Below are 18,467 nucleotides of genomic sequence, written 5' to 3'. Positions count from 1 at the left end.
TCCACTAACAGAAGCACGGGGGGGGGGGTTTCTCCAGTCTTTATAGTGAGAACCCAGTAGGACCCCCGGGAGTAAAATGCAGCAAAGTGTGGGGCCCTGCTTGTGTTCAGGACAGCAGTTTGCCCTGTGACCTCAGTTGTGGAGGTGGGAGTGACAACTTCCAGTCTCTTTACACGTCAGACCAGAAACCAAAGTACTGTTCTCTCTTTCTAGAGCTCCAATTCAACGTATATTAAGATTTCTTATTCTAACTCCCATATTTTTATTGTCTCATATTTTACATTTTCTTGATGCTCAGTGATGCATTCTGGGTAATTTCTTTGAATATAGTTTTCCTGTTCACTTACTTTATTTTCAGCTGTATGTCATCTACTGCCTAACTCACTCATGTTTTTTTCCCCTAGTACTTTATTGAATTATAATTACATACAGTAAAATACCCAAATACTTAAGTATGCTGCTTGACTAATTTTGACAAAAGTAACTGCCTAACTCAAGATGTAGAACATTTCCATCAACCCAGGAAGTTTCTTTTTCCCACTTTCAAGTCAGTTGGAAGCTACTAACCAGATTTTCACTATAGTTGTACTATTTTACACTTTCACCAGCAACTTCTGAGAGTTCCAGGTACTTCACATTCTTTCTAACCACTTCGTTGCTCATTGCGTTTTAATTTTAGCTATTCTGATTGGTGTGTGTTGCATTAAAGATTTTTTTTTCACATCTTTATTGGAGTACAATTGCTTTACAATGGTGTGTTAGTTTCTGCTTTATAACAAAGTGAATCAGTTATACATATACATGTGTCCCCATATCTCTTCCCTCTTGCGTCTCCCTCCCTCCCACCCTCCCTATCCCACCCCTCTAGGTGGTCACAAAGCACCGAGCTGATCTCCCTGTGCTATGCGGCTGCTTCCCACTAGCTATCTACCTTACGTTTGGTAGTGTATGTATGTGCATGCCTCTCTCTCACTTTGTCACAGCTTACCCTTCCCCGTCCCCATATCCTCAAGTCCATTCTCTAGTAGGTCTGTGTCTTTATTCCTGTCTTACCACTAGGTTCTTCATGACATTTTTTTTTCCTTAAATTCCATATATATGTGTTAGTATACGGTATTTGTCTTTCTCTTTCTGACTTATTTCACTCTGTATGACAGACTCTAGGTCTATCCACCTCATTACAAATAGCTCAATTTCGTTTCTTTTTATGGCTGAGTAATATTCCATTGTATATATGTGCCACATCTTCTTTATCCATTCATCCAATGATGGACACTTAGGTTCTTTCCATCTCCAGGCTATTGTAAATAGAGCTGCAACGAACATTTTGGTACATGACTCTTCTTGAATTATGGTTTTCTCAGGGTATATGCCCAGTAGTGGGATTGCTGGGTCATATGGTAGTTCTATTTGTAGTTTTTTAAGGAACCTCCATAGTGTTCTCCATAGTGGCTGTACCAATTCACATTCCCACCAGCAGTGCAAGAGTGCTCCCTTTTCTCCACACCCTCTCCAGCATTTATTGTTTCTAGATTTTTTGATGATGGCCATTCTGACTGGTGTGAGATGAGATCTCATTGTAGTTTTGATTTGCATTTCTCTCATGATTAATGATGTTGAGCATTCTTTCATGTGTTTGTTGGCAGTCTGCATATCTTCTTTGGAGAAATGTCTATTTAGGTCTTCTGCCCATTTTTGGATTGGGTTGTTTGTTTTTTTGTTATTGAGCTGCGTGAGCTGCTTGTAAAATTTGGAAATTAATCCTTTCTCAGTTGCTTCATTTGCAAATATTTTCTCCCATTCTGAGGGTTTTCTTTTGGTCTTGTTTATGGTTTCCTTTGCTGTGCAAAAGCTTTGCAGTTTCATTAGGTCCCATTTGTTTAGTTTTGTTTTTATTTCCATTTCTCTAGGAGGTGGATCAAAAAGGATCTTGCTGTGATCTATGTCATAGAGTGTTCTGCCTATGTTTTCCACTAAGAGTTCTATAGTATCTGGCCTTACATTTAGGTCTTTAATCCATTTTGAGTTTATTTTTGTATATGGTATTAGGGAGTGTTCTAATTTCATTCTTTTACATGTAGCTGTCCAGTTTTCCCAGCACCACTTACTGAAGAGGCTGTCTTTTTTCCATTGTATATTCTTGCCTCCTTTATCAAAAATAAGGTGATCGTATGTGCATGGGTTTATCTCTGGGCTTTCTATCCTGTTCCATAGATCTGGCTTTCTATTTTTGTGCCAGTACCATACTGTCTTGATTACTGTAGCTTTGTAGTACAGTCTGAAGCCCAGGAGCCTGATTCCTCCAGCTCCGTTTTTCTTTCTCAAGATTGCTTTGGCTATTCGGGATCTTTTGTGTTTCCATACAAATTGTGAAATTTTTTGTTCTAGTTCTGTGGAAAATGCCATTGGTAGTTTGACAGGGATTGCACTGAATCTGTAGATTGCTTTGGGTAGTATAGTCATTTTCACAATGTTGATTCTTCCGATCCAAGAACATGGTATATCTCTCCAACTGTTCGTTATCACCTTTAATTTCTTTCATCACTGTCTTATAGTTTTCTGCATACACACACGTCTTTTGCCTGTCTAGGTAGGTTTATTCGTAGGTATTTCATTCTTTTTGTTGCAATAGTAAATGGGAGTGTTTCCTTAATTTCACTGTCAGATATTTCATCATTAGTGTATAGGAATGCAAGAGATTTCTGTGCATTAATTTTGTATCTTGCAACTTTACCAAATTCATTGATTAGCTCTAGTAGTTTTCTGATAGCATCTTTAGGATTCTCTATGTATAGTATCATGTCATCTGCAAACAGTGACAGCTTTACTTCTTCTTTTCCAATTTGGATTCCTTTTATTTCCTTTTCTTCTGTGATTGCTGGGACTAAAACTTCCAAAACTATGTTGAATAATAGTGGTGAGAGTGGGCAACCTTGCCTTGTTCCTGATCTTAGTGGAAATGGTTTCAGTTTTTCACCATTGAGGGCGATGTTGGCTGTGGGTTTGTCATATATGGCCTTTATTATGTTGAGGAAAGTTCCCTCTATGCCTACTTTCTGCAAGGTTTTTATCATAAATGTGTGTTGAATTTTGTCGAAAGCTTTCTCTGCACCTATTGAGATGATCATATGGTTTTTCTCCTTCAACTTGTTAATATGGTGTATCACGTTGATTGATTTGCGTATGTGGAAGAATCCTTGCATTCCTGGAATAAACCCCAGTTGATCATGGTGTATGATCCTTTTAATGTGCTGTTGGATTCTGTTTGCTAGTATTTTGTTGAGGATTTTTGCATGTATGTTCGTCAATGATATTGGCCTGTAGTTTTCTTTCTTTGTGACATCCTTGCCTGGTTTTGCTATCAGGGTGATGGTGGCCTTGTAGAATGAGTTTGGGAGTGTTCCTCCATCTGCTATATTTTGGAAGAGTTTGAGAAGGATAGGTGTTAGCTCTTCTCTAAATATTTGATAGAATTCGCCTGTGAAGCCATCTGGTCTTGGGCTTTTGTTTGTTGGAAGATTTTTAATCACAGTTTCAATTTCAGTGCTTGTGATTGCTCTGTTCATATTTTCTGTTTCTTCCTGATTCAGTCTTGGCAGGTTGTGCATTTCTAAGAATTTGTCCATTTCTTCCAGGGTGTCCATTTTATTGGCAAAGAGTTGCTTGTAGTAATCTCTTATTATCCTTTGTATCTCTGCAGTGTCAGTTGTTACTTCTCCTTTTTCATTTCTAATTCTGTTGATTTGAGTCTTCTCCGTTTTCTTCATGAGTCTGGCTAATAGTTTATAAATTTTGTTTATCTTCTCAAAGAACCAGCTTTTAGTTTTATTGATCTTTGCTATCATTTCCTTCATTTCTTTTTCATTTATTTCTGATCTGATTTTTATGATTTCTTTACTTCTGCTAACTTTGGGGTTTTTTTGTTCTTCTTTCTCTAATTGCTTTAGGTGCAATGTTAGGTTGTTTATTCGAGATGTTTCCTGTTTCTTAAGGTAGGATTGTATTGCTATAAACTTCCCTCTCAGAACTGCTTTTGCTGCATCCCATAGATTTTGGGTTGTCATGTCTGCATTGTCATTTGTTTCTAGGTATTTTTTGATTTCCTCTTCGATTTTTTCAGTGATCACTTCGTTATTAAGTAGTGTATTGTTTAGCCTCCAGATGTTTGTATTTTTTACAGATATTTTCCTGTAATTGATATCTAGTCTCAGAGCGTTGTGGTCGGAAAAGATACTTGATACAATTTCAATTTTCTTAAATTTACCAAGGCTTGATTTGTGACCCAAGATATGGTCTATCCTGGAGAATGTTCCATGAGCACTTGAGAAGAAAGTGTATTCTGTTGTTTTGGGATGGAATTTCCTATAAATATCAATTAAGTCCATCTTGTTTAATGTATCATGTAAAGCTTGTGTTTCCTTATTTATTTTCATTTGGATGATCAGTCCATTGGTGAAAGTGTGGTGTTAAAGTCCCCTAGTATGAATGTGTTACTGTGGATTTTCCCCTTTATGGCTTTTAGTATTTGCCTTATGTATTGAGGTGCTCCTATGTTGGGTGTGTAAATATTTACAATTGTTATATCTTCTTTGTGGATCATTCCCTTGATCATTATGTAGTGTCCTTCTTTGTCTCTTCTAATAGTCTTTATTTTAAAGTCTATTTGTCTGATATGAGAACTGCTACTCCAGCTTTCTTTTGGTTTCCATTTGCATGGAATATCTTTTTCCATCCCCTTACTTTCAGTCTGTATGTGTCTCTAGGTCTGAAGTGGGTCTCTTGTAGACAGCATATATATGGGTCTTGTTTTTGTATCCATTCAGCCAATCTGTGTCTTTTGGTGGGAGCATTTAGTCCATTTACATTTAAGGTAATTATCGATATGTGTGTTCCTATTCCCATTTTCTTAATTGTTTTGGGTTCGTTATTGTAGGTCTTTTCCTTCTTTTGTGTTTCTTGCCTAGAGAAGTTCCTTTAGCATTTGTTGTAAAGCTGGTTTGGTGGTGCTGAACTCTCTCACCTTTTGATTGTCTGTAAAGGTTTCAATTTCTCCATCAAATCTGAATGAGATCCTTGCTGGGTAGAGTAATCTTGGTTGCAGCTTTTTCTCCTTCATCACTTTAAATATGTCCTTCCAGTCCTTTCTGGCTTGCAGAGTTTCTGCTGAAAGATCAGCTGTTAACCTTATGGGGATTCCCTTGTGTGTTATTTGTTGGTTTTCCCTTGCTGCTTTTATATGTTTTCTTTGTATTTCATTTTTGACAGTTTGATTAATATGTGTCTTGGCATATTTCTCCTTGGATTTATCCTGTATGGGACTTTCTGTGCTTCCTGGACTTGATTAACTATTTCCTTTCCCATATTAGGGAAGTTTTCAACTATAATGTTTTCAAATATTTTCTCAGTCCCTTTCTTTTTCTCTTCTTCTTCTGGAACCCCTATAATTAGAATGTTGGTGCGTTTAATGTTGTCCCAGAGGTCTCTGAGACTGTCCTCAGTTCTTTTCATTCGTTTTTCTTTATTCTGCTCTGCAGTAGTTATTTCCACTGTTTTATCTTCCAGGTCACTTATCCCTTCTTCTGCCTCAGTTATGCTGCTATTGATCCCATCTAGAGTATTTTTAATTTCATTTATTGTGTTCTTCATTGTTGTTTGTTTCATCTTTAGTTCTTCTAGGTTCTGGTTAAATGTTTCTTGCATTTTGTGTATTCTATTTTCAAGATTTTGGATCATCTTTACTATCATTATTCTGAATTCTTTTTCAGGTAGACTGGCTATTTCCTCTTCATTTGTTAGGTCTGGTGGGTTTTTATCTTGCTCCTTCATCTGCTGTGTGTTTTTCTGTCTTCTCATTTTGCTTATCTTACTGTGTTTGGGATCTCCTTTTTGCAGGCTGCAGGTTCGTAGTTCCCGTTGTTTTTGGTGTCTGTTCCCAGTGGCTAAGGTTCGTTCAGTGGGTTGTGTAGGCTTCCTGGTGGAGGGGACTAGTGCCTGTGTTCTGGTGGGTCAGGCTTGATCTTATCTTTCTGGTGGGCAGGTCCATGTCTGGTGGTGTGTTTTGGGGTGTCTGTGGATTTATTATGATTTTAGGCAGCCTCTCTGCTAATGGGTGGGGTTGTGTTCCTGTCTTGTTAGTTGTTTGGCATAGGTTGTCCAGCACTGTAGCTTGCTGGTCGTTGAGTGAAGCTGGGTTCTGGTGTTGAGATGGAGATCTCTGGGAGATTTTCGCCATTTCATATTATGTGGATCAGGGAGGTCTCTTGTGGACCAGTGTCCTGAAGTTGGCTCTCCCACCTCAGAGGCACAGCACTGACTCCTGGCTGTAGCACCAGGAGCCTTTTATCCACACGGCTCAGAATAAACGGGAGCAAAAGTAGAAAGAAAGAATTACTAGAAGAAAGAAAAGAAAAGAATGAAAGAAAGAAAGAAGATAAAGTAAAATAAAATAAAGTAAGATAAAATATAATAAAGTTAGTATAATAAAAAATAATTATTAAGAAAAAAAATTTAAAGAAAACAAAAAAACGGATGGATAGAACCCTAGGACAAATGGTGGAAGCAAAGCTATAGTGACAAAATCTCACACAGAAGCATACACATACACACTCACAAAAAGAGGAAAAGGAGAAAATCATAAATCTTGCTCTCAAAGTCTTCCTCCTCAGTTTGGGATGATTTGTTGTCTAAAGTAGGGAAGGAAGGAAAGAAAGAAGATAAAGTAAAATAAAATAAAGTAAGATAAAATATAATAAAGTTATTAAAATAAAAAATAATAAAAAAAATTTTTTAAAAACGAAAACGCACGGATAGAACCCTAGGACAAATGGTGGAAGCAAAGCTATACAGACAAAATCTGACACAGAAGCATGCACATACACACTTTCAAAAAGAGGAAAAGGGGAAAAAAATCATAAATCTTGCTCTCAAAGCCCATCTCCTTAATTTGGGATGATTCGTTTTCTATTCATGTATTCCACAGATGCAGGGTACATAAAGTTGATTGTGCATCTTTAATCTGCTGTTTCTGAGGCTGCTGGGGAGATTTCCCTTTGTCTTCTTTGTTCTCACAGCTCCCAGGTTCTCAGCTTTGGATTTGGACCCGCCTCTGCGTGTAGGTTGCCAGAGGGCGTCTGTTCTTCGCTCAGACAGGACGGGGTTAAAGAACCAGCTGCTTCGGGGGGCTCTGGCTCACTCAGGCCGGTGGGGGGGTGGAGGGAGGGGCACGGAGTGCGGGGCGAGCCTGCGGTGGCAGAGGCCAGCGTGACGTTGCACCAGCCTGAGGCGTGCCGTGCATTCTCCCCGGGAAGTTGTCCTTGGATCCCGGGACCCTGGCAGTGGCGAGCTGCACAGGCTTCTGGGAAGGGGGCTGTGGATAGTGACCTGTGCTCGCACACAGGCTTCTTGGTGGTGGCAGCAGCAGCCTTAGCGTCTCATGCCCGTCTCTGGGGTCTGCACTTTTAGCCGCGGCTCGCGCCCATCTCTGGAGCTCCTTTAAGCAGTGCTCTTAATCCCCTCTCCTCGCGCACCAGGAAACAAAGAGGGGAAAAAAAAGTTTCTTGCCTCTTTGGCAGGTCTAGACTTTTCCCGCACTCCCTCCTGGCCAGCCGTGGCGCACTAACCCCCTTCCGCCTGTGTTCACGCTGCCAACCCCAGTCCTCTCCCTGCGCTCTGACCGAAGGCTGAGCCTCAGCTCGCAGCCCCACCCGCCCCGTCGGGTGAGCAGACAAGCCTCTCTGGGCTGGTGAGTGCCGATCGGCACCGATACTCTATGTGGGAATCTGTGTGCTTTGCCCTCCTCACCCCTCTTGCTGTGCTTCCCCCCTCCGCCTCCCGCAGTCTCCGCCCGCGAAGGGTCTTCTGTGTGGAAACCTTTCCTCCTTCACGGCTCCCTCCCACTGGTGCAGGTCCTGTCCCTATCCTTTTGTCTCTGTTTATTCTTTTTTCTTTTGCCCTACGCAGGTACGTGGGGAGTTTCTTGCCTTTTGGGAGGTCTGAGGTCTTCTGCCAGTGTTCAGTAGGTGTTCTGTAGGAGTTGTTCCACGTGTAGATGTATTTCTGGTGTATCTTTGGGGAGGAAGGTGATCTCCGCATCTTACTCTTCCGCCATCTTCCCGTCTTCCTCCAAAGATTTTGTTTTAATAGTTAGAAACTTCATTTCTGAAAGGTCTTCAATTTTTCAAATCTGTTTGCTAGACTAGTTTTGCATGCTTGTCTTAATAAATACCTCCTTTATTTCTTAAGAGAATATATAGACTGTTAACAGTAGTTTGTTTTTTGAAATTTTATAAATCTGTACTCTCAGTATTCAGATACCCCTGATCACTGTCATAAAAAAAATTCTTATTTCCCTCTACATTTCATTAACTCATCTTGGTAATTATAGGTTTTCTTTTCACCTGAAATACCTTACTTTTCTCCATGTGTAGTATAAGTATTCTAATTAGGGAGACCCTCGTTTATATCACTCGTTCTTTCTCATACAAGGCTGTTTTTCTTTCAGTTAGAGTATTATCTTCAAAGATAAATGTAGAACCTATGGGTTACTTAAGGGTGCCAAGTTTTGATATTACTTCAGAACTGACCAAGATTGATATGTGTATGTGTGTGTGTGTGTGTGTGTGTGTGTGTGTGTATGTATGTATATATATGATTTGACACACCCAAATTATAGGTATACAGTATAAACTGAAGTCTGGAAAGAAATAATTCTTTTGAAGTTTTTCTTTATGACTTGCTCAACAAAGAATATTTAGTTCCTATGATTTCTTTAAATTTATGTAACAGATTAAGTACAGTAAAATTCACTTTAGAAAATTAGCATTTTGTTTTATAGTGTATATTTGTTTTGTCTTCCAATTGTAACTCTTACAGATTTTATTTTTCTCTTTGTCTTTAGGCAATCCTTTATCACAGGATATTCTCAATTTATACCAGGACCCAGATGGAACCCGAAAGCTACTGAACTTCATGCTTGACAATCTTGCAGGTAAATATTAATGACAAAGCAGTAAACTCTACAGATATTACCGTTAGCTAATAGATCACATGTTGCTTAAGAGCTTCTGACCATTTTTTTTTAGTTGTTGTTATTATTATTTTTAAAATTGTTTTATTGGAGGCATCTGACCATTGTTTTATAACTGCTTATAGGATTGAAGTTCCTGGCATTAGTATATTCCATGGTAGTGGGACATTCTTCTTTTCACGTACTGAGTGCTTTATGTTAGGATCATTAGTTACATTATCTTATTGAATCTTTTTAGGAATCTAGGAGGTAGGAATTTTTACTGGCATTATACAGATGCAAATTCTGAGATTCAGAGAATAAAGTAATTTACCTAAGTACACAGCTGATTAATGCCAGAGCTGTGAACTCAAGATTGTCTTGTTCTTAATCACAAAGATACATAGTTATCAATTGTTTGAATTTGATGCAGAATGTTTGGAACCCACATATTGTGCACATTTTTCATGAATGAAATGACTTGTTTGATTCACTACACATCTGTGGAAATTTTGAAAGCAAGATTTTAATTAGGAACACCAGATTCATCTGATCAAAATAGTGGTATTCCAAATGAAAAATTTTTAATGTAAGAAAGGTATTAAGTATTTGACTTAAAACTTGTTTGTTTGTTTAAACACTGAAAATATATTGAAAAGAATGGAGATGCTACTAAATTCAGATATTTTCCTTGGAATAATACCTTTCTAAAATACAGAATCTTAAAACATAGCTAGAGAAATCTAGATCCCAATAGAGGCCATCATCACAATATTTTGGCTGTACTCTTTTAAATTGTATTATAGAAGACACCCACCTACATACAAAATTTAAAAAAATTGTAAGATTTACAATAAGGTGAAATCAAATTAATGTAATTTAAAAGTTTTTTTGTTGATTGATGAGAGAGAGATAACAAACTTACTAGAGAAGTCCTTTTAGTAAGAAAGTAAGAATATGTGGCTGTTAAGTTGTATACAAAGCATGTGTATGTTATTTCCTTCTTGTTTAAAAATTAAGTATCTCTTGTCTCTATGGATATAGCCTCATGTGTATGTTATTTCCTTCTTGTTTAAAAATTAAGTATCTCTTGTTTCTATGGATATAGCCTGTTGACCCAGCCATATGGCATGTGTGGTGTGTGTGTGTAATTTTTAAGGAGTTTTTCATGTGTTTTAGATATAAGCTGTTTGTTGATACATATGTTGCAAATACCTTTTCTGGTGCTCTTGTTGCTTTTCCACTCTCTTAATTTGTCTCCTGATGAAAGAAAAAATTTAACATACTCTGCTTTATTGATCTTCCTAGTGTGGTACTGCTTTTGTGTTCTCTTTAAGAATTTTTCTCTACCTCAAGCTCATGAATGTATTCTCCTATGTTAGTATCTAAAAACTCCATTTTTTACTTGCAACACTTAGAGCTGTAGTCTTCCCAGAGTTGAGTTTGTGTAACACAGGAGTCAGTTTTTCCATGTGTGTATTAAATTAACCCTTAGCCATTTATTGAAAAGACTGTCCTTTCATTACTGTTTTTTTGTGCCATCTTTGTCATGAATCATCAGTGTTTTTATGGTATTTCTAGATTCTCTATTTTTTTGTTCTCTTCCTCTAGTCTTTATGGCAGTATAACATTGTTGTTAATTATGGCAGTTTTATAAAATGTTTTGAGATACAGTAGAGTAAGTCTTCCCTCTTGATTTGATTATAAAGTCTTGGCTAGGGCTTCCCTGGTGGCGCAGTGGTTGCGAGTCTGCCTGCCGATGCAGGGGATGTGGGTTCGTGCCCCGGTCCGGGAAGATCCCACATAACACGGAGCGGCTGGGCCCGTGAGCCATGGCCGCTGAGCCTGCGCATGCAGAGCCTGTGCTCCGCAACGGGAGAGGCCACAGCAGTGAGAGGCCTGCGTACTGCAAGAAAAATTAAAAAAATAAATAAATAAAATAAAAAAATAAAGTCTTGGCTAGTTTTGGCCCCATGCTTCTTTTGCCTTGTATTTTCATTAAAATTGCTAGAAACAGCTTTTCAAATTTCTCCTCTCACCCAAATGTAGGGATTTTGATTGGGGATACAGTTGACTCTTGAACAACACAGGTTTGAACTGCACGGGTCCACTTATATGCAGATTTTTTTTTCAAAAATAGGCTCTATAGGATCCACGTTTGTTTGAATCTGTGGATGTGGAACCGTGGATATGAAGGGCTGACTGTAAGGTTATATGCAAATTTTTGACTGTACAGGAGTCAGGGCCCCTAATCCCTGTATTGTTCAAGGGTCAACTGTAGATTGCTTTGGAAAGAATTGACATGTTTCCAACACTGGGTTTTCTAATCTAACAGTGTAGAATATTCTTTATTTATTGTGCCTTCTCTAATTTATCTCATTATTTAGTTTTAGGTTTCTGTGTATTGGTCTTGTGCGTTTTTTATTACATTTATTCTAGGTATTGACTTTTTTGATGCTTTTGTAGTCTTTTTGAAAATAAATAGTATCTTAATGGATATTGCTGATTCGTGGAGTGCAATTGAGTTTTGTATACTTCGTGGTATTCCCACCTTGCTGAACCCTTGCTAAATATGTATTCAGTCACTTTGCTCAATTCATTTTAATCCTAATGCATTTTAATGTCAATTTACGCAAGCATATCATCTGTAAATTCTACTTTTAATATTATTTTTCTAATTCTTATATCCTTTATTCTTTTTCTTTATTGCACTTGCTAAGACCACCAGTAAACTGCTAACTAAAAGTGGTGATAATGGGTATCATTTAATTTCATAATTTATTAGCTTTTAATAATTTATGATTAAGTAGGATGTTCACTGTAGTTTTTGTTTGTTTGTTTGTTTTTGCGGTACGCGGGCCTCTCACTGTTGTGGCTTCTCCCATTGCGGAGCACAGGCTCTGGACGTGCAGGCTGAGCGGCCATGGCTCATGGGCCCAGCCGCTCCGCGGCATTTGGGATCCTTGCGGAACAGCACACGAAACCCGTGTCCCCTGCAACGGCAGGTGGACTATCAACCACTGCGCCACCAAGGAAGCCCATTCACTGTAGTTTTTAATACTGATAGTTTAATCAGATTAAGGATTTTCTTCTATTCCTAGTTTGCTAAGAGAGTCTGTTTTTTTTTTATTTTTTTGCGGTACGTGGGCCTCTCACTGCTGTGGCCTCTCCCGTTGTGGAGCACAGGCTCCAGACGCGCAGGTTCAGCGGCCATGGCTCACGGGCCCAGCCGCTCCACGGCATGTGGGATCTTCCTGGACCGGGGCACAAACCCGTGTCCCCTGCATCGGCAGGCGGACTCTCAACCACTGCGCCACCAGGGAAGCCCTGTTATTTTTTAATATGAATAAATGTTGAGTTTTAGCAATGCTTTTTTTCTATTAAGATGAGTATAAAATTTTTGTCCTTTATTCTGTTAATTTGGTAATTGCATTGATGGTTTTTCATATTACCACCTTTGTATTCCTGGTATAAGCCCAAGTAACTTGTAATATATTACTATTCTTTTTATATATCCCTGTTTCTATTTGCTCATCTTTTACTTAGGATTTTTTGCATGTGTGTTTGAGCGAGACTGGCCAGTAATTTTTCTTGTCAAGTTTTAATATAAAGGTTATGTTGGCCTCATTAAAGTTTTGGGGGATTATTTTATCATTTTCTGTTATTTAGAAGAGTTTATTTCAGATTGGTATTCTTTCTTTCTTAAGTATTTGGTAGAATACATCTGAGCCTGGGGTTCCTTTGTAGGCAGTTTCAATTACTGATTTAATTTCTTTAATAACTATAATACTCGTCTGATTTTCCATTTCTCTTTTTATCAGTTTCTGAAAGTTTTTTTTGGTAATTTGAATATTTTATCTAATTTTTCAAATTTACTGGCATACAGTTGTTCAGAATATCTTTTTATGAGGTTTTAATGTCCATTTAATGTATTGTGATGTCTCTTTTCCATTCCAGATACTAGTTGTTTGTGTTGCCTCTATTTATTTCATGAATAGTCTTGTCCAGGGATTTATCAATAGTTTCTTTGAAGAAAAGAACCAATTTTTAGCTTTTTTGGTCATCTCTATCATACTTTTTTTTCCCACTATCAGTAATTTCTTTATTTTTTCTTTCTGCTTTCTTTGGGTTTCATTTGCTGTTTTCTTTCTAACTTCTTATAACACCTAAATCTTTCACTTTTAGACATTTTTTTCCTCTGATATATTCATTAATAAATCTCCCTCTAAACATGACTTTTAGCTGTATCCTTCAAGTTTTAATTTGTATCATTATCATTCAGTTCAGCATATTTCTCCAAGCACTCATTTCTTCTTTGACTGATGAGTCATTTAGAAGTTTATTTTTTTATTTTTAGGGGAGTTTTTCTAGTTTTCTTTGTCTTTGATTCCTAGCTTAATTCCATTGTGGTCAAGGAACGTACTCTGATTTAAATTCGAAAAATATGTTATATATTAGCCAGCTCATGCTTAATTACTTTTTATAAATGTTAAATATGTACTTTAAAAGAATGTGAATTCTATAGTTGTTTGGTACAGCATCCTATGTATATTAAAGTTTGCTAATTTGAATGTGTTATATATACTTAGTGATTACTTTGTTTTTATTCATTACTAATAGAGCTATGTTAAAATATCCCACTTTGATCACAGATTTGTTTATTCTTATAGTTCTTGCAACTTTTAATTATATATATTGAGGATATATTTTCATGTGTTTCATCTTTCTGGTTATTTGAAGCTTTTATCATTATGCTATTCTTGTTACTTTCATATTAATATAGCTACATGAAAAAATATAGCTGCATGAGTTCTATTTTGGTTAGAATTTGCACTGTATATCTTTCTTCTGTTTTTTCTATGTTAAACTTTTTTGTATCCCTATATCTTAGTAGTTTCTTCCGTCTTCTTACTTTGGGTTTATTTTGTTCTTTTTCTTGTTTGAAGTAACAACTTAGATTGTCGATTTGAAATCTTTTCTCATTTTCAATGTAAGAATGTAGCACTATACACTATAATTTGCCTCTCAGAACTACTTTAGCTGTATTCCATACATTTTGATATGTTGTATTTTCATTTTCATTCTGTCCAGTGTATTTTAAAAAAAATTTCCTCTGAGTCTTCCTCTTTGACTCATGGATTATTTAGAAATATGTTACTTAATTTCCTGTTGTCTATTACTAACTTTTTGTTTGATTCCAGTTTGGGACCAGTTGGGAAACATTCTGTATTATTCCAATTCTTTTAAATTTCTTGAGGTTTGTTTTATTGTCTATCTTGGTGAATGTTCCATGAGTGCTTGAAAAAAGTATATATTTTGTGGTTTGTTGGGTGGAGTATTCTTCACATGCAAATTAGATGATGCCGGTTGCTGCTGGTATTTAATTCCTCTATATTTTTTGTAACTTTCTATCTAGTAGTCTTACCAGATGTTATAGTGCTGAAATTGCCAACCATAGTTGTGGATTTGTCTGTTTCTCCTTTCAGCTTAGTCAGTCTTTGCTTCATGTATTTTGAAGTGGTGTTGTTTATGTATACATGTTTAGGATTGCTACATCTTCTTGATGAATTGATCTTTTTATCATTGTGTAATAACCTCCCTTGTTCCTAGTATCTTTTTTGCTCTTAAGTCTACTTTATCTGATGTTAACATAACCACTCTGCTTTTTTTGGGTTTGTTTAATGTTTACATACTCTTAGATTCAGCTTCACTATGTGTATGTGAAGTGAATTTCTTGTATTAGTGTACAGTTGACTTATATGTCATGATTTTTATCTACTCTGCCAAGATTCCACTCATTTAATTTGTGTATTTATTAGACCATGTACATTTAAAATAATTATTGATATGTAGAACTTGAATCAGCCATTTTGATACTTGTATTCTGTTTCTTTCCTTTGTTTCTCCTTCATTTATCTTTTCTTGGTGTCTTGTGGGTTACTTAAACATTTTTTTAGGATTCCATATTATTTTATTTATGCTGTTTTAGAGTATATTGTCTTGTATAGTTTTCTTAGTCGTAACTTTAGATATACATACGTAGCACAGTCTATTGATAATGGTGTCTTATCACTTTAAGTGAATTATTGATGCCCTATTTCCATTTGTGTCCCTTCACCCTCCCCACGTTTTTATTTTTTTAATTTTTATTTATTTATTTATTTATGGCTGTGTTGGGTCTTCGTTTCTGTGCATGGGCTTTCTCTAGTTGTGGCAAGCGGGGGCCACTCTTCATCGCGGTGTGCGGGCCTCTCACTATTGCAGCCTCTGTTGTTGTGGAGCACAGGCTCCAGACACACAGGCTCAGTAATTGTGGCTCACGGGCCCAGTTGCTCCACAGCATGTGGGATCCTCCCAGACCAGGGCTCGAACCCATGTCCCCTGCATTGGCAGGCAGATTCCCAACCACTGCGCCACCAGGGAAGCCCCCCACCCTCCCCACTTTTAAAATATTATTGTCCCTAGTATTTCCTCTACCTGTACTAAGTACCACACAGGCGTTACATTTTTTTTCAGCCGTCAGATACGATTTGAGAAGCTTATGCGGAGAAGGTTAATCTGTTATATTTATCCTTAATATTAGTCATTCTCTGTTCCTTCCATTTTGATGTTCCTTTTCTTCTGTTACGTTCTTTCTGTTTAGAGAGCTTCCTCTAGTCATTCTATACGGGCTGGTCTGCTAGCAACAAAGTCTTGTAGTTTTCCTTTGATAACATCTTTATTTTTCCTTGATTTATGAAGGAAAGTTCCGCTGGATACAGAATTTGAGGTTGACAGTTCTTTTCTTTTAGCACTTTATCACTTCCTCTGGCACCATGGTTTTAGAAAAGAAACATATTGTTCCCCTTTAGGTAATGTGTCATTTCTCTGAGGTTTTTGTCTTTAAGTTTTAGCAGTTTCATTATGATGTGGTTTGGTGTGGCTTACTTTGGTTTTATTGTTTGAAGTTTGCACATCTTCTTAAACTTGTAGATTTATGTTTTTATTAAATTTGAGAGTTTTTAGTCATTATCTCTTAGAATACTTTTAAGTCTACATTCTCTTTCTGAACTCTGATGATATGAATCTTAGATCTTCTGTTATAGTCCCACAGGTTTCTCAAGCTCTGTTCATTTTTTTTTTCAGTTTTCTTTTTATTGTTCCTATTGAGTAAATTCTCTTGATTTGTTCTCAAATTCAATCATTTTATCTTTGGTTATTATTATTGTGCCCTTCCACTTCTTTCCTTGGGTTTTCTGTTTTCTCAGTTTTCAAGAGAATTTGTAATTACTTTTCAGAGCAGCTCTATGATAGCTGCTCTAAAATTTCTGTCAGATAATTTCAACATCTGAATCATCTCTATGTTGTTGTCTGTTGGTAGTCTTTTCTCACTTAAGTTGTGATTTTCCTGGTCTTTGGTATGACCAGTGATTTTCAGTTGTGCCCTGGATAGTTTGAATATTCTGTTAGGAGATTAATGACCTTTTAAAAACCTCAATAGCAGGCAGCCAATTTAGGTTTAGCATGTGGGTTCTGTTGGTCCTCCCAGGCTCAGCTGGCACCCTCTCTGTGGGGAGACCAGGCCCAGTGCTGCCAGCCACTGGGAGGTGTGGGAAATCAGAACTTTGCTTGCATGCCTCGCCACCCTGGGTCTATTCCTGGTGGCTTCAGGGCTGTCTCGCACTTAGTGTGGCATGTGTGGGAGATAAAAATGGGAGAATTGTTTTTATCACATTATGGGTATGATGCTGAAAGACGTATCAAGATGTCAACTGCTGTTCTTCTCTTCATAATGAGAATAGACTTATCTTCAATTTTGATCCAAATCCTTGTGCTGTGTCTAGGACCATATAGATTTATCTGTTAAACAGTCTTTATCTGATTTGATAGTTGGCCCATATAACTCTGTATTCCTCTCCTTTGTCATATCATCGGCTATGCAATTTTATCTTTGAAAAAAGTCAATTTTAAGTATGTGCCACACATGGATATATTATTCTCCTTGTAAGAAATACTTAAATTCCGGTTAAGACTAGATTTTCCTTTGACCACTACCTTTAATTCCAGTCCCTTCCGTGTAAGTAAACACACTTGTAAGTTGGGTGTGTATCCTTGTAGGCATGTCTATAGACATGACATATAAAAATTATACCAGTAGAAGTTTTATGGTATTATTTTGCATGTGTGTTTTAAATTTTTTTCTAATAAAATATATCCTATTATTATAATGTATCTTATTATTTAATTAAAATGTATCATATATATTTTTCTACTTTTTTCTCACTCAACAGTATTTCTTATATACCTTTCCACTTTAGCACACATGTATCTTTTTTCTTTTAAACGGTTGCATAGACTTCTGTGAGATGGATAATAACCATTTACCATTGCTTTTGCTGTTACAAACAGTGGCATAATGAATATCTATTTGAATGCTGCTTTAAGCAGATAGGGCTGATCCCAAGAAATAGAATTGCTGGGTCACAGGGACATGAATGTTTTAAATTTTAAAAGATGAAGCCAGTTTGTCTTCCTAGAGAGCTGTACCAATTTGTATTCCCACCAGTTGTACATGCAAGTATCTGTTTCTTATCCCCTTCACCAACCCTGATGTTAGTAAACTTAAAATTTTTTTTTGTCAATTTGGATAAAGACATGCTATCTCATTTTTTTTTTTTTTTTTTTTTTTGCTATCTCATTTTTTAATGTTTCCTGGTTACTGGTGAGATAGAGTATCTTTTCCTATGTTTTTGTTCTTTGGTTGTTGTTGGGGAATATTATACGTTTTACTTACACTGATATATTGTGCTGTATCAGTTAAGATATGGGAAGCGTCACAATGTTGACATCACCTTACTTGTCTTATTTTGATATCTTTTGTGCTTTCTGAATGTTTAACTATTTGCTAATAAGGATCCCAGCAGCTAAAAAGTTCCTTGTTTACTCTTCATTATATTTACATAATGAGCTTTCCATTTTTTGAGATGGTTGCCAAGATTCTGGCATGGCACTCCTAGCAGGCATGATTATTTTCCAGGATTCAGTGTGTTGAACCAGCTGGATGGTTTGTTTGTCATCTTATGATGACCTTCATATGGACTGTGCAAAATAACGTTCATTTCACTTTGTGAAAAGCATGGCTGCTAAAACAGGCATCCTTTAGGTAGACTTCAGCACATCAAAATGATTAGTAACGTTAAACTTTTTTAAAGGTCTTGGATACTGTGGTCAAAATTTCTATGGCTGGATGATGATGGAGTGTTTTTGTTTTAAAGGAATACATTTCTTATCCACTGATTCCCTGGGTAAATCTGTAAACTCTAATCAAATTGTTCTGTAACTGCAAATGTGTTTAAAAGGGAGAAGAAAAAGAGGAAGTTAAATCTTAATTTAGGAATTTTCTTTCATCTGATAGTTTGGTAACATTTAGTTCCATAGTATTGACAATCATATCTGAGCAGTTAATGTTTAACCAGTGCCTTCC

The 18,467-nt window shown here is 36.8% G+C and overlaps 1 protein-coding gene across 6 annotated transcripts in view; it reads left to right on the top strand.

Moving 5' to 3' along the window:
* The window catches only part of CNOT6L (CCR4-NOT transcription complex subunit 6 like), a 122,866-nt gene that overhangs the window by 67,254 nt on the left and 37,145 nt on the right, over window positions 1-18,467 (top strand). For all 6 annotated transcript variants that reach the window (XM_032633758.1, XM_032633757.1, XM_032633754.1 and 3 more), the window contains one exon: window positions 8,897-8,986. In XM_032633758.1, coding sequence (XP_032489649.1) covers window positions 8,897-8,986 — 90 coding nt within the window. The remainder of the gene's footprint in view (window positions 1-8,896; window positions 8,987-18,467) is intronic.

The sequence above is a fragment of the Phocoena sinus genome, chromosome 5 (assembly GCF_008692025.1).
Source record: "Phocoena sinus isolate mPhoSin1 chromosome 5, mPhoSin1.pri, whole genome shotgun sequence".
Taxonomy (NCBI): domain Eukaryota; kingdom Metazoa; phylum Chordata; class Mammalia; order Artiodactyla; family Phocoenidae; genus Phocoena; species Phocoena sinus.
This window is presented reverse-complemented; position numbering and strand designations above follow the sequence as displayed.